The sequence below is a fragment of the Loxodonta africana genome, chromosome 6 (genome assembly GCF_030014295.1).
Source record: "Loxodonta africana isolate mLoxAfr1 chromosome 6, mLoxAfr1.hap2, whole genome shotgun sequence".
NCBI classification, from domain to species: domain Eukaryota; kingdom Metazoa; phylum Chordata; class Mammalia; order Proboscidea; family Elephantidae; genus Loxodonta; species Loxodonta africana.
The window spans coordinates 114,254,280-114,271,906 of record NC_087347.1 but is presented as its reverse complement, the minus strand read 5'-3'; the positions used below and the strand labels follow the sequence as shown (position 1 = coordinate 114,271,906).

Here is a 17,627-nt window from a genome sequence, read left to right as displayed (position 1 = left end):
AATGCTTAAAATATATATATATATATATAAATAAAACTAGTGCCATCATATATATACACACACATATATATATATATGGTTTAAATTTGCTAATATTTTGTTAAGGTTTTTCACATTCATGAGGGATGCTGACCTGAAGTTTTCTCATGATGTCTTTGTCTGGGATCCGTATCAGGATGATGCTGGCTTAATAATATTAGTTGGCAGCTGTTTCTTACTCTTCCGTTTTTCGAAAAAAGTTTGTGTAAAATTGATATTATTTCTACATTAAATGTTTGATGGAATTTACCCGTGAAACTATCTGAGCCTAGAATTTTCACTGAAGGATGATTTTTAATTATGCATTGAACTTCTTTAGTTGATATAAGACTATTCAGCTTTTTAATTTCTTCTTGAGTCAGCTGTGATATCTGTGGAATTTGTCCATTTCACCTAAGTTTTGTTGGTTTTTTGGATGTAAAGTTGTTTATAATATTCCTTTAATATCCTCTTATTGTCTATAGGGTCTGCAGTGATATCCTCTAAAAATAAAAAATCAATACTAATTCCATTTTCTAGACATGAAAAATTGGAAATTGATACTTAAAAAATACTACTTACAAGAGCATAAAATGATATTGACTAGTCAGGAATAAATATTACAAAATGTATGCAAGAAAACTAGAAAACACCGCAGAGAGAAATTAAAGAACTAAATTAATGGAGAGAGATACTTTCCTCATGTATGAAAAGGCAATATTATTAAGGAGTCCATTCTTCCAAATTCATCTATAAATTCGACATGATTCCAATCAAAATTTCACATCCTTGACAAAATCATTCTAAAATTTATATATGAAAGCAAAGAACCTACAGTAGACAAATTAATTTTGAAAAAGAATAAAGTAGGAGGTGAACAATATGTGATTTCAGGACTTATGAAGCTAAGTAATCAAGCTGCTATGGTATTACGTAAGGTCAGACTTACAGATCATCAAAACAGAATAGAGAGTTTGAAGATAAAGTAATTCAATGAGGAAAAAACAGTTTTTCAACAAAGTGTGCTGGAACAATTCAATATCCACATGCAAAAAAACTCAAAACAAAACTAACTGAAACTTCACCCTTAACTTATACCATACAAAAAAATTAGCACAGAAAAAAATAAACCAAGGTGGCGGGGCCAAGATGGCGGACTAGGTAGATGCTACCTCGGATCCCTCTTGCAACAAAGACTCGGAAAAACAAGTGAATCGATCACATACATAACAATCTACGAACCCTGAACAACAAACACAGATTTAGAGACGGAAAACGAACAAATACGGGGAAGCAGCGATTGTTTTCGGAGCCTGAAGCCAGCATCCCAGTCAGGTGGCTTCATTAACATTGGAATTTCCTGAGCCAGAGGGAGAACGGCTCCGGCTCCACGGTGGCTTTGCTTCCCCCCCCCTTTTTTTTCTTTTGGTCTTTTCCTAACCCACTCTTCCGGCCTGAGAGGAGGAAACACAAAAAACCCAGGGACCAAAAATCCACCCCTAATTGGACTAAAAACACAGAACCAGCTACAGCCAAGCATATATGATCCAAATCTCAGACTTTCATCCATACAGGGAACAAGGTGGTGGTTATAATCCAAAGGCAGTTCTGATAGGGATCTGACTGCATTTTTTTTTAGCAGATTTTCTGGAAAAACTAGTTTCCCAGTGATGGCTCCAAGACAGCAGTCCATATCAAACCACATAAAGAAGCAGACCATGCACAGCTTCTACAACCCCCCAAACAAAAGAATCAAAATCTTTCCCAAATGAAGATGCAATTCTGGAATTATCAGATACAGAATATAAAAAACTAATTTACAGAATGCTTCAAGACATCAGGGATGACCTCAGAAACGAAATAAGGCAAACTGCAGAAAAAGCCAAGGAACACACTGATAAAACAGTAGAAGAACTCAAAAAGATTATTCAAGAACATAGTGGAAAAATTAATAAGTTGCAAGAATCCATAGAGAGACAACATGTAGAAATCCAAAAGATTAACAATAAAATTACAGAATTAGACAACGCAATAGGAAGTCAGAGGAGCAGACTCGAGCAATTAGAATGCAGACTGGGACATCTGGAGGACCAGGGAATTAACATCAACATAGCTGAAAAAAAATCAGATAAAAGAATTTAAAAAAATGAAGAAACCCTAAGAATCATGTGGGACTCTATCAAGAAGGATAACCTGCGTGTGACTGGAGTCCCAGAACAGGGAGGGGGGACAGAAAACACAGAGAAAATAGTTGAAGAACTCCTGACACAAAACTTCCCTGACATCATGAAAGACCAAAGGATAGCTATCCAAGATGCTCATCGAATCCCACTTAAGATTGATCCAAAAAGAAAACACCAAGACACATGATCATCAAACTCGCCAAAACCAAAGATAAAGAGAAAATTTTAAAAGCAGCCAGGGAGATAAGAAAGGTTTCCTTCAAGGGAGAATCAATAAGAATAAGTTCAGACTACTCAGCACAAACCACGCAGGCAAGAAGGGAATGGGACGACATATATAGAGCACTGAAGGAGAAAAACTGCCAGCGAAGGATCATATATCCAGCAAAACTCTCTCTGAAATATGAAGGCGAAATTAAGATATTTACAGATAAACACAAGTTTAGAGAATTTGCAAAAACCAAACCAAAGCTACAAGAAATATTAAAGGATATTGTTTGGCCAGAAAAACCAATAACATCAGATACCAGCACAACACAAGGTCACAAAACAGAACAACCTGGTATCAACTCAAATAGGGAAATCACAAAAACAAATTAAGATTAATTAAAAAAAAAAAAATGCTCATAACAGGGAATCACAGAAGTCAATATGTAAAAGATCACAATAATCAAAAAGAGGGACTAAATACAGGAGGCATAGAACTGCCATATGAAGAGTGATACAAGGCGACATAGAACAATACAAGTTAGGTTTTTACTTAGAAAAATAGGGGTAAATAATAAGGTAACCACAAAGAGGTATAACAACTCCATAACTCAAGATAAAAGCCAAGAAAAACGTAACGACTCAACAAACATAAAGTCAAACACTACAAAAATGAGGATCTCACAATTTACTAAGAAAAACGACTCAGCACAAAAAAGTATGTGGAAAAATGAAATTGTCAACAACACACATAAAAAGGCATCAAAATGACAACACTAAACACTTATTTATCTATAATTACGCTGAAGAATCCATCAGACACCAGAAGAAAACAAATAATAAAAATTAGAGCTCAACTAAATGAATTAGAGAACAGGAAAACAATTGAAAGAATTAACAAAGCCAAAAGCTGGTTCTTTGAAAAAATTAACAAAATTGATAAACCATTGGCTAGACTGACTAAAGAAATACAGGAAAGGAAACAAATAACCCAAATAAGAAACGAGAAGGACCACATCACAACAGAACCAACTGAAATTAAAGAATCATATCAGATTATTATGAAAAATTGTACTCTAACAAATTTGCAAACCTAGAAGAAATGGATGAATTCCTGGAAAAACACTACCTACCTAAACTAACACATTCAGAAGGAGAACAACTAAATAGACCCATAACAAAAAAAGAGATTGAAACGGTAATCAAAAAACTCCCAACAAAAAAAAGCCCTGGCCGGGACGGCTTCACTGCAGAGTTCTACCAAACTTTCAGAGAAGAGTTAACACCACTACTACTAAAGGTATTTCAAAGCATAGAAAATGACGGAATACTACCCAACTCATTCTATGAAGCCACCATCTCCCTGATACCAAAACCAGGTAAAGACATTACAAAAAAAGAAAATTACAGACCTATATCCCTCATGAACATAGATGCAAAAATCCTCAACAAAATTCTAGCCAATAGAATTCAACAACATATCAAAAAAATAATTCACCACAATCAAGTGGGATTTATACCAGGTATGCAGGGCTGGTTTAATATCAGAGAAACCATTAATGTAATCCAACACATAAATAAAACAAAAGACAAAAACCACATGATCTTATCAATTGATGCGGAAAAGGCATTTGACAAAGTCCAACACCCATTTATGATAAAAACTCTCACCAAAATAGGAATCGAAGGAAAATTCCTCAACATAATAAAGGGCATCTATGCAAAGCCAACAGCCAACATCACTCTAAATGGAGAGAACCTGAAAGCATTTCCCTTGAGAATGGGAACCAGACAAGGATGCCCTTTATCACCACTCTTATTCAACATTGTGCTAGAAGTCCTAGCCAGGGCAATTAGGCTGGACAAAGAAATAAAAGGCATCTGGATTGGCAAGGAGGAAGTAAAATTATCTCTATTTGCAGATGACATGATCTTATACACAGAAAACCCTAAGGAATCCTCCAGAAAACTACTGAAACTAATAGAAGAGTTTGGCAGAGTCTCAGGTTATAAAATAAACATACAAAAATCACTTGGATTCCTCTACATCAACAAAAAGAACATCGAAGAGGAAATAACCAAATCAATATCATTCACAGTAGCCCCCAAGAAGATAAGATACTTAGGAATAAATCTTACCAAGGATGTAAAAGACCTATACAAAGAAAACTACAAAGCCCTACCACAAGAAATTCAAAAGGACTTACTTAAGTGGAAAAACATACCTTGCTCATGGATAGGAAGACTTAACATAGTAAAAATGTCTATTCTACCAAAAGCCATCTATACATACAATGCACTTCCGATCCAAATTCCAATGTCATTTTTGAAGGTGATAGAGAAACAAATCACCAATTTCATATGGAATGGAAAGAAGCCTCGGATAAGCAAAGCATTACTGAAAAAGAAGAAGAAAGTGGGAGGCCTCACTCTACCTGATTTCAGAACCTATTATACAGCCACAGTAGTCAAAACAGCCTGGTACTGGTACAACAACAGGCACGTAGACCAATGGAACAGAATTGAGAACCCAGATATAAATCCATCCACGTATGAGCAGCTGATATTTGACAAAGGACCAGTGTCAGTTAATTGGGGAAAAGATAGTCTTTTTAACAAATGGTGCTGGCATAACTGGATATCCATTTGCAAAAGAATGAAACAGGACCCATACCTCACACCATGCACAAAAACTAACTCCAAGTGGATCAAAGACCTAAACATAAAGACTAAAACGATAAAGATCATGGAAGAAAAAATAGGGACAACCCTAGGAACCCTAATACAAGGCATAAACAGAATACAAAACATTACCAAAAATGACGAAGAGAAACCAGGTAACTGGGAGCTCCTAAAAATCAAACACCTATGCTCATCTAAAGACTTCACCAAAAGAGTAAAAAGACCACCTACAGACTGGGAAAGAATTTGCAGCTATGACATCTCCGACCAGCGCCTGATCTCTAAAATCTACATGATTCTGTCAAAACTCAACCACAAAAAGACAAACAACCCAATCAAGAAGTGGGCAAAGGATATGAACACGCACTTCACTAAAGAAGATATTCAGGCAGCTAACAGATACATGAGAAAATGCTCTCGATCATTAGCCATTAGAGAAATGCAGATTGAAACTATGATGAGATTCCATCTCACTCCAACAAGGCTGGCATTAATCCAAAAAACACAAAATAATAAATGTTGGAGAGGCTGCGGAGAGATTGGAACTCTTATACACTGCTGGTGGGAATGTAAAATGGTACAACCACTTTGGAAATCTATCTGGCGTTATCTTAAACAGTTAGAAATAGAACTACCATACAACCCAGAAATCCCACTCCTTGGAATATACCCTAGAGAAACAAAAGCCTTCACACAAACAGATATATGCACACCCAGGTTTATTGCAGCTCTGTTTACAATAGCAAAAAGCTGGAAGCAACCAAGGTGTCCATCTATGGATGAATGGCTAAATAAATTGTGGTATATTCACACAATGGAATACTACGCATCGATAAAGAACAGTGACGAATCTGTGAAACATTTCATAACATGGAGGAACCTGGAAGGCATTATGCTGAGCGAAATCAGTCAGAGGCAAAAGGACAAATATTGTATAAGACCACTATTATAAGATCTTGAGAAACAGTATAAACTGAGAAGAACACATACTTTTGTGGTTACGAGGCGGAGAGGGAGGGAGGGAGGGAGAGGGTTTTTTTACTGATTAATTTGCTGAAAAGAACTGCTTTAGGTGAAGGGAAGGACAACACTCAATACATGGAAGGTCAGCTCAACTGGACTGGACTGGACCGAAAGCAAAGAAGCTTCCAGGATAAACTGAATACTTCAAAGGTCAGCGGAGCAAGGGCGGGGGTTTGGGAACCATGGTTTAAGGGGACTTCTAAGTCAATTGGCAAGATAATTCTATTATGAAATCATTCTGCATCCCACTTTGAAATGTGGCATCTGGGGTCTTAAATGGTAACAAGCGGCCATCTAAGATGCATCAATTGGTCTCAACCCACCTGGAGCAAAGGAGAATGAAGAACACCAAGGTCACATGATAACTAAGAGCCCAAGAGACAGAAAGGGCCACATGAACCAGAGACCTACATCATCCTGAGACCAGAAGAACTAGATGGTGCCCGGCCACAACCGATGACTGCCCTGACAGGGAGCACAACAGAGAATCCCTGAGGGAGCAGGATGCAGTGGGATGCAGACCCCAAATTCTCATAAAAAGACCAGACTTAATGGCCTGACTGAGACTAGAGGAATCCTGGCGGCCATGGTCCCCAAACCTTCTGTTGGCACAGGACGGGAACCATCCCCGAAGACAATTCATCTGACATGAAAGGGACTGGACAGTGGGTGGGAGAGAGATGCTGATGAAGAGTGAGCTAATAATACCAGGTGGTCACTTGAGACTGTGTTGGCATCTCCTGTCTGGAGGGGGGATGGGAGGATAGAGAGAGTTGGAGGCTGGCAAAGTTTTCACGAAAGAAGAGACTGGAAGGGCTGACTCATTAGGGGGAGAGCAAGTGGGAGTAAGGAGTAAGATGTATATTAACTTATATGTGACAGACTGACTTGATTTGTAAACGTTCACTTGAAGCTCAATAAAAGTTAAATAAATAAACCAAACTCTCAAGTCAATTCCAACTCCTGATGACCCCAAAATAGCTCATGTTGTTTTATTAGTTGCCGTAGAGTTGGCTCCGACTCATAGCAACCTTATGTACAACAGAAAGAAATGTTGCCTGGTTTGCACCATTAAAAAAAAAAAAAAAAAAGCTCATACATCCATATATAACCTAAAGTTATAACACTTTTTGAAGAAAACATAGGAGAAAATCATTGTGGCCTTGGATTAGGCAGATATTCCTTAGGACTAAAACAACATAAACATAAGATGGGGAAAAAAGATAAACTAGACTATTTCAAAATTAAAACCTTCTGTTCTTTGAAAGACTATGTTAAAAAAAATAAAAATGGAATGGAATACCCAGACTTAAAGGAAATATTTACAAAAGACATGTATGTTGGCGGACTTGTTTCCAAAATACATAAAGAAACACAACACAAAATAAAAATAGGCTCAATATGAACAGACACTTGACAAAAGTAAAAAAGCACGTGAAAATATGTCCAACGTTATTCCTCATTAGGGAACCGCAAGTTAAAACCACAATGAGATACAATAAATAAAAAAGTTTGACATTAACAAGTGCTGGCAAAGATGTGTAACAACCAACCTCTCGTACACTGCTAGCAGGAACACAAAATGTACAGCCACTCTGAAAAAGAATTCGGCAGTTTTTTTTAAAGTTAAACTTACACTTTTCATGACTCAGTAGTCATATTCCTAGGTATTTATTCGAGGGAAGTGAAAACATATGCTCATAAAAGACATGAATATAACTGATTATAGTAGTTTTATTAATAATAGTCTAAACTGAAAATACTCAAATGTTCATTAACTGGTGAAGGATAAAAAATTGTTACACATCCATACACTGCAATACTCTTCAGCAACAACCTGGATCAATCTCAAAAGCTTTATGCCAAGAAAAGAAGCCAGACGTAAGGCTTCATATTATATGATTACAATTTTGTAACATTCTGCAAAATGTGAAACTATAGCGATAGAAAGCAGTTCTGTGACTGCCAAGGGCTAGGGGTGTGAGGGAGGAAAATGACTGCAAAGAGGCGTGGTGTGAAGGAACTTTTAGGAGTAACGGGTATTTTCTTTTTCTTGATTTGTAGTAATGGTTATCAGACTAGATGCATTTGTCAAACCTTATCAAACTATACATTTTAAAAGGGTACATTTCACTGTACGTAAATTATACCTCAACAAGCTTCACTAAAAAATTACGTTATAAAAAAAAATCTCAGAATTGGAAAAGGATGAAATTCATTAGTATTTACAAGTTGTGCCATGCTGGTAAAAACAACAATAATCAATACATGATACAAGTACTTGATAGTCATACTGAGAATTAAAAACTCTAATTCCCTCTAATTTAAACTTTAAGATATATAAAAAGAATGTGAGCACCATCTACATCCATAAACCAAAAACCAAACCCAATGCCGTCAAATCAATTCCAACTCATAGCAACCCTATAGGACAGAGTAGAACTGCCCCATACGTCCGTAGGAAACTAGAAATACAGTCATGCACTGTTTAACATCCGTGATACGTTCTGTGAAATAAGACATATCAATTGGACGTTATGTGAACATGCCTAAATCACTAGCAATAACATTCACTGATTTTCCACCTTCATGCTGTTTAATAACCTTTTGTTTCACTTCCTAATCCATACTTCTCCTTTGTCTCTTGCTGCTGCAATCACTAAAACTGGTTTTGCTGCATTTGTGAGCCATGATGTACTTCACAGTAACATCTTCAAAACAAAAATAAACAGAAAAGTAACGCCACAACACTCAAGAGACGGGCGATACACAAGATTGGATGCTGCTGCCTCTGCGTCTAAGTGTACACATAATGGTAAACTCATTATTTGTAAGTAGAGAAAGTTCACATTGAAATAACAATAGGAAGTATAGTACATACAAAAGCCCATAACAAAGGCATTTATTGTGACTATCAAGACATATGTATTACAGGTTATATATCTACTGTACCATTTTACACCTGGCAGCGCAATCGATTTGTATACAAGAGACATGAGGTACATATGTTTCGTGCAGGAAGCCATTGCATTTGCTACTTCCAGCTATGTCTGCTACTTCATATTCTCAGATCAGGATTTCTGAACTCTATCATAATCTTATGGGACCAAGGACATACATGCGGTTGGACATTGTGCAAAGAACACTATGCAGCGCATGACTGTATAATATTGCCTGAAAATGCTTCACTTAAATAAAAAGATTATTTGTAGCAGTAATGTAGTAAATCCATGAAAAAAGCTGATAACAAAGACGGACATGTGTATTTCCTTTAAATTGGAAAATGTAAAGCATATTATCCTCCCTCATTAAAGTGCACCCATATATCAGAGTCCTGGTGGCACAGTGGTTAAAAGCTCAGCTGCTAACCAAAATGTCAGCAGTTCAAATCCACCAGCTGCTTCTTGAAAACCTTACAGGGCAGTTCTACCCTGTCCTATAGGGTCGCTATGAGTCGGAACTGACTGGATGGTACCTAACAGCAACAATACATACTGGAAACGATCAATATTCAGACAGGCATAATGTGTTTGTTATACTAGTGTATACTTAGAATATATCTGACTTTTTCCATAATGAAGAGTTAAAAACACTAAATAGCAAAGACATGTTGGATTACACAAATAAGCTGCTTAAGTAAAAATACTAAAATACATTAAACAATCTGTATCAAGAAAAATAACATGCTGGCCGAGCAGCGAAGTACCTTGGCAATAGCAGTTTGTTTAAACATGCGAGTAATCAATCCCATGACTTGAAAAAAGGGGCTACCAGTCTCAGTGGCATCTGAATTTAGAGCTCTCATTAATCTCTCCCACTCTTCAAAACTGGTATTCAATTCCTATGTGGGGAAAATAACAAGGTTTAGAAATACAGCATAAAAAACAGAACAGTTAATGCAACAGTGAATTATGGTCTACTTTTTCTTTTTTCTGTACAGAAAGATATGAAGAGAAAAGAAAATTCCCAAAGATGTCAACATGTTCATTTATAATCACCAATGCAAAGGCAGGTCAGTCACACGTTCATGCTAGTTACAGAAGCCAACGACAAGCTGTGAGGGAAAACAAAGCCCCAACATAAATCAACAGTTAGAGCTTCCTCTTAAAGAGAAACACCTTGAAAAGTAAAAAAAATTTATGTACATAAGAAAGCACGGAAATGTATATGATATGTATATGAAAGCAATGTATTTTTATAAAAAGACAAGATTTTTAAATATGGCTAAGACTTGGGGAATATTGTTAAAAAATATAACAATCGTATATCGACTCTTTGTTTCATTTTTCTTTCTAATGTTAAAGTAGTAGATCGAGAAAATCAGATCATTCTTATTTTATAAATATTACTCAATGTTTACAAAATGCTTACTCTAAGTTTCAAGACATAACGATGCAATACTCTTTGTTGATAAGCCACATCCAGATTTTGAAGAAAATTCAGAGAACACATAAGCATTGCACTCCCCAAAAGTAAATGTAAGACAAAGGTAGCATATTTTTGGCTTTCTGATATGATGAATTTAACATCTTATAACATGATCGGAGAGTTTTAAGATTTCTAGAAGAGGGCTATAGAAGGCTGTTATTCACAGTTTAAAAAAATTCTAGAGCAAGAAACAAAACTTCTCTTGTTAATTTTTGGCTTCCACAACCTAGAGAGACTTCAATTTTTTAATACTAAATCTAAACGCCCTTTGTTGCAATTTGAGTATTTTTCCTGTATTCAGCAGAAATATTTTTAATCACCAGGATACCACATCATATTTGATGACTCAAATTCTTCTTGCTTCTTGAAATGATTGACAGAAAGCCAATTCACATGCTCTATTAACTAAGACTATTTTAAGATAGCAGGCTTTTCCTTCTGTGAAATATGAAATATGTACAATCTTAAACAGTATACAGGCTGAACCCGTGTTATGAACAAGATCCGTTTCTGTGTCTCTCAGTTGTATTTGTAGGTAAGTGGCAACAGGTGCATACGGTTCTTATTTAGAAAGGAAATCCTGGTGGCGTAGTGGTTAATTGCTACGGCTGCTAATCAAAGGCTCAGCAGTTTGAATCCACCAGGCGCTCCTTGGAAACTCTATGGGGCAGTTCTAACCTGCCCTAAAGGGTCGCTATGAGTTGGAATTGACTCTATGGCACTGGGTTTGGTTTGGTTTTTTTTTTTAGTGCAAGAAAAGCCTTGAAGCCTTTTCAGTAATTTAAAAGCTGCACGTGCAGCAAGTGAAGGTGACTGTGATGAAGAAATTGTTGCGAGTAAGAGTTGGTTTAATCTTTTCGAAGTGGGGGTAAATTTACATAACATTAAAGAGCAAGTACTAGTTGAGCTGTCCATAAGCAGGACTTTTGTAATCCAAGGACTGCCTATAACTTAAAACGATTTTAAGTATGACTTTCACTCAAACAAGGGTTCTCACCTTAGCTGCTGCTGCTGGAAGATCAAACGGAATACGTTGCCTGATTTTAGGGGGCAGCTGGGTTAAAACTTCACTCTTTAATCTTCTAATCATTATGTCACTTAATAGCTGATGAAGTTCATTAAGATTTGATGCCCCTCTACAATCCCACAGAGGTCTTCTACCAAAATACCTGTAAGTATGAAGAAAATCATGTAGCAAAGCTGAATGATGGAGTAAGAAAACAATTTATCTGGTATGTACAGGTTGTAGTCCCCAACTTATGTTTGAGTTACGATGAACCTCATTTACGACCGTCTGTTTTTTTGTACCATTTATTGTTAGTAAAAAAAATTTTAGTAACATGTACTACATACAACGTTGCAGCATGTGATTTCCTGATGTTTAGTAACATGTACTATATACAACGTTGCAGCATGTGATTTCCTGATGTTATCAATCTCAGATGTTCACTCACAGATGTTTATATGTATTGTTTCCAATCCCCAAAGACAAATAAAGATTGGATTTATAAAGATACTAAAAGGCAATAATAATGAAAACAAAAAGTATTTGACTTATGTCAGAACCGACTTACAATGGAGTCGTCCAACAAGAGCGCTGTTGTAAGTCAGGGACTTTCTTTAATGATAAGGAGCTATGGCACTGTCTTTCCTGCCATTTCTGAATGGGAATTCGTTTCAAAAAGCTCAGCTTGAGAGAGAGTAATGAGTAAGATTACATACCACTCTCAATTACAAACAATGTTAGTGTCTAAACTTATATTTACATTGAGTTAATACAAAGCTAGGATGACTGAAGCTGCTGAATTGCATTAGTTCAGTGTTTCTAAATGGGGGCACCACTGACATTTTGGTTGAGATCATACATGGCAGTAGGTTTGGCAGACCTAACCCACAGGCCCTAACTGCCTGTACACAAGCCACTGGTTGTAACAACCAAAAACATATCAAATATTTCAGCACCCTCTAGGTGGTAACGTTACCCCTGAGTTACTAAGCATGGGAGACTGATCACAAGGTGTATCTCTTCTTCCTTTGAAACAAATGGATTGACAGCAATTTGACTAGGAAAGAGAGAACAGGAGAGATGATATCGGAGGATAAGTGATTGATTTCAATATTTAGAGGCCAAAATGCAGACAGACAACTGGTAACTGACTTGGGCAAAGAAAGGAAGCTACAACTTAAAATGCTTGCAAAAGGGAACTCATTCTTTAGATCCCCCGAGGTGATCAGGAGCTAGAAGCACCAAGTACTATGGGCAGGTGGTAAGGTAAGAGTTGAAATCTAGTGGATCCACTGAAATTGAGGAACCCTGGTGGTGCAATGGTTAAGCACTCAGCTGCTAACTGAAAGGTTGGCAGTTAGAATCCATTAGCGGCTCTGCAGAAGAAAAGACCTGGTGATCTGCTCCCACAAAGATTTCAGCCTAGGAAACTCTAAGGGGTAGTTATACTCTGTCTTACAGGGTCATTATGAGTCAGGATTGACTCGATGGCATAAAATAACAACGTCACTGTGATGAACCAAAAAACTACTCCACAAAATTCCCAGTGAACTTCAAAGGGGCACACTAACTGAAAACTGCTGTTATACAATACACCTACCCCTCACTTACTGACTACGCATTACCTGACATTTTGCATTTACAACAATAGTAAAAAATCTACTGACTATATTGTGCATTAATGACCTACATCTGGCAGTAACGAACACCAACATGTGAGGGGAGAATAACGCTGGCTGTGATGGTTAAGGTTACATGTTAACTTGGCTGGGCCATGATTCTCTGTGGTTTGGCAGTTACGTAATGATGTAATTTTACAGTTGTGTTGTGATGTAATTTGGCAGTTATATAATGACACAATTCAGCAGTAATGCAATGATGTAGTTATGCTTCATTTTGTGTTCTGATGTGGTCATCCTTCATTTTTGCATAATGCCAATTTTTGCATAATGACTTGGTCTTTGGAACCTAACCATGTCTAAAAGTGAGGAGTTAAGTGTTCTTAACAAAGGAAAATTTGTTAGGTTGAATTATGATTACTAATGTTAAATAACTACCCATCTTAATGGAATTTTTATGATGTTTTAGCAAAAATTGGTGTCAATTTGAGGAACTTGGCATTTGCTAACAATTTTTTTTTTTTTTTTTTTTTTAGTTTAATGTATTTTGATAGCAACCTTACAGTAACAGCACAAAATTCAGGTAACATGAAAAACATGTAGTTGCATGTAGATGCAATTAGAAAAGTATAGTGAATAGATGGAATTTACTGTATGATAAAATGCTACAGACACAATTTAGCTGCTATAAATAAGAAATTTACTTGTTTAAAAAAAAACCCAAAGAAACTGAATAGACAATCTTATGAACTAGGAGAAATCTTTTGGAAACCATACATCTGATAAAGGTTTAATATCAAAATACATACCTACCACTTAACAACAAAAAGACAAACAACTCAATTAAAAAATACTCAAAGAATCTAAATAGACATTTCACCAAAGAAGATATACAAATGGCCAATAAGCACATGAAGAGATGCTCAATATCATTAGCTATATTAGTAAATCAAAACCACAATGAGATACCACTTCACCTCCACTAGTATGGCTATTACTAGAAAGACAAAAAAACAAGTGTTGGCAAGGATGAGAATAAATTGGAACCATGCACTGCTGGTGGGAATGTAAAATAGTACAGCCTTTGTGGAAAACCGTTGGGCAGGACCTCAAAAAGTTAAACATAGAATTACCATGTTATTGTTGTTGTTGTTAGGAGCTGTAGAGTCAGTTCTGACTCATAGCGACCCTATGCACAACAGAATGAAACACTGCCGGTCCTGAGCCATCCTTACAATGGTTGCTATGCTTGAGCTCATTGTTGCAGCCACTGTGTCAATCCACCTTGTTGAGGGTCTTCCTCTTTTCCGCTGACCCTGTACTCTACCAAGCATGATGTCCTTCACCAGGGACTGATTCCCCTATGATTCAGTAATTCCATTCCTAGGTATATGCCCCAAAGAAACGGAAGCTCAAACAGGTATTTGTACACCAATGTTTATTGCAGCATTATTCACAATAGCCAAAAGGTGGAAACAACCTAAAGGTCCATCAAAAAATGAATGGATAGACAAAATGTATACACATACAATGAAATAATAGAAATAAAGAGAAATGAAGTCCTGATACATGCTACAACATGGATGAACCTTGAGAACATTATGTCAAGTGAAGTAAGTCAATCACAAAAGAACAAATATTGTATTATCTCATTCACATGGAATAGCCAGAATAGGCAAATGCACATAGGAATCAAAGATGCTTAGTGGTTTCCAGGGGCAGGAGGGAGAGGGAAAAGGAGAACCATTATTTTGGGAGCAAGAAGCTTCTGTTTATGGTGATGGAAGATCTGGCAATGAATATTGGTGATGGTTACAAAGCATATCAATGCAATTGGTGCCACTAAATTGCACATATGAAAAATGCTGACTTAGCAAATGTTGTGTTTCATATACACCACACACATATATATACACATACACACTTAATAAAATAGAAAAAAATCCAAATTTGGACATTGTTCATAAAAATTTAACAGATTTATAGTTGTTAGAAAATTGAATTCTGAACCTCGTTGGCTGCAACATTCAGACCTCCTTCAATGATGTATATTCCCAAATTTATATTAAAAATTTACACACTAAAAAGAAACGGAAAAATACTTGTCAAAACCTGATTCTGTCACTCATTTTTCTACTAACAATTATATATTTAGGCTCATTTGATAGACAAGTTTGTAAGTGCAATGGTAAAGAGGTAAAGCGTAGAGATGAAACAGAGGTATGAATGAATATGAAAAAAGAAATATTAAAGGCAATGTAGATGCAATATGGTTTAGGGTGAAGCGAAAACATACTGGATATTTAATTTTTAACAACCTAAAATTACCACCAACCAAAAATATCAGTAAATTTCTCTGAAGAAGTTATGAAACATGAAGCTTGAAAACTTCTGGGGTTGAAACACTCATTTTCTAATTCAGATGGACAAGGTAGGTAAAAGTTTAATTCTTGTTTTCTGAGCAAAAGAATCAATACAAATAAACTTTTAAAATCCGTTTTCTAACTGCATACAATTGAACACAAGCATTTTCCAATAGCCCTTAACTAATATTAGCATATGATGATACAACAGGAAGTAATGGCCAAGAACATGCATCCTTGTTCATGAAAACACACACACACAATTAACTTCTGACTTTGGAAATTACCCTGTGGTTTACTTATTTTTATTTTTTACTTATTTTTTTAATTGTGCTTTAAGTGCAAGTTTACAGCTCAAGTTAATTTCTCATACAAAAACTTATATACACATTATGTGACCCCGGTTGCTATTCCTATAAAATGTCAGCATACTCCTCTTTTCCACCCTGGATTTCTCGTGTCCATTCATCCAGCTCCTGTCCCTTTCTACCTTCTCATCTCGCCTCTGGACAGGAGCTGCCCATTTAGTCTCATGTATCTACTTGAACTAAGCAGCACATTCTTCATGAGTATCATTTTATATTTTATAAACCAGTCTAATCTTTGCCTAAGAGTTGGCTTCGGGAATGGTTTTAGTTCTGGGTTAACAAAGAGTCTGGGGGCCATGTCCTCTGGGGTTCCTCCAGTCTCAGTCAGACCATTAAGTCTGATCTTTTTACTAGAATTTGAGTTCTATACCCCACTTTTTTCCTGCTCTGTCAGGGACTCTCTGTTGTGTTCCCTCATCAGGGTGGTCATTAGTAGTAGCCAGGCACTGTCTAGTTTTTTTTGGTCTCAGGCTGATAGAGTCTCTGGTTTATGGGGCCCTTTTTGTTTCTGGGGCTAATTATTTTCCTTGTGTCTTTAGTGTTCTTTATTCTCCTTTGCTCCAGGTGGGCTGGGACCAATTGATGCATCTTAGATGACAGCTCACTAGCTTTTAAGACCCCAGAAGCCACTCACCAAAGTGAGATGCAAAACATTTTCTTAATAGACTTTGTTATGCCAATTGACCTAGATGTCCCCTGAAACCATGAGCCCCAGACCCTGACCCCTGTTGCTCTGTTCCTCAAAGTGTTTGGTTGTATTCAGGAAAATTCTTAGTTCTTGGTTTAGTCCAGTTGTGCGGACTTCCGCAGTATTTTGTGTTGTCTTTCCCTTCACCTAAGTTAATTCTTATCTAGTTAGTGAACACCCCTCTTCCTGCCTCCCAGCCCTCGTAATCATCACAGAATGTTTTCTTCTGTATTTAAACCTTTTCTTGACTTCTTATAATGGTGGTCTCATACAGTATTTGTCCTTCTGTGACTAATTTCACTCAGCATAATGCCTTCCAGATTCATCCATGTTATGAGATGTTTCATGGATTCACCATTGTTCTTTATTATTGTGTAGTATTCCATCCTGTGAATATACCATAATTCATTTATCCATTCGTCCATTGATGGGCACCTAGGTTGTTTCCATCTTTTTGCTATTGTGAACAGTGCTGCAATGAACATGGGTGTGCATATACCTATACGTGTGATGGCTCTTATTTCTCTAGGATATATTCCAAGGAGAGGATCATATGGTACTTCCATTTCTAGCTTTTTAAGGAAGCACCAAATCCATTTCCAAAGTTGTACCACTTTACATTCCCACCAGCATTGTATAAGTGTTCTAGTCTCTCCACAACCTCTCCAACATTTATTATTTTGTGCTTTTTGGATTAATGCTAGCCTTGGTGAGATGGCATCAAACTGTAGTTTTGATTTGCATTTCTCTAGTGGCTAATGGTCGTGAGCATTTCCTCATGTATCTGTTAGCTGCCTGAACGTCTTCTTTGGTGAAGTGCCTGTTCATATCCTTTGCCCATTTTTAATTGGGTTATTTGTCTTTTTGTTGTTGAGGTTTTGCAGTATATTGTAGATTTTACAGATTAGACCCTGACCCAATACGTTGTAGCCAAAAATTCTTTCCCAGTCTGTAGACTGTCCTTTTACTCTTCTGGTGAAATCTTTGGATGAGCATAAGCATTTGATTTTTAGGAGCTCCCAGTTATCTAGTTTCTCTTCTA

The 17,627-nt window shown here is 36.7% G+C and overlaps 1 protein-coding gene across 11 annotated transcripts in view; it reads right to left on the bottom strand.

The window, feature by feature from the left end:
• Positions 1-17,627, bottom strand: part of ZRANB3 (zinc finger RANBP2-type containing 3) — a 265,124-nt gene that overhangs the window by 85,348 nt on the left and 162,149 nt on the right. For all 11 annotated transcript variants that reach the window (XM_023542991.2, XM_023542992.2, XM_023542993.2 and 8 more), the window contains 2 exons: positions 11,539-11,710; positions 9,820-9,954 (listed from right to left, as the gene is read on the bottom strand). In XM_023542991.2, coding sequence (XP_023398759.1) covers positions 9,820-9,954; positions 11,539-11,710 — 307 coding nt within the window. The remainder of the gene's footprint in view (positions 1-9,819; positions 9,955-11,538; positions 11,711-17,627) is intronic.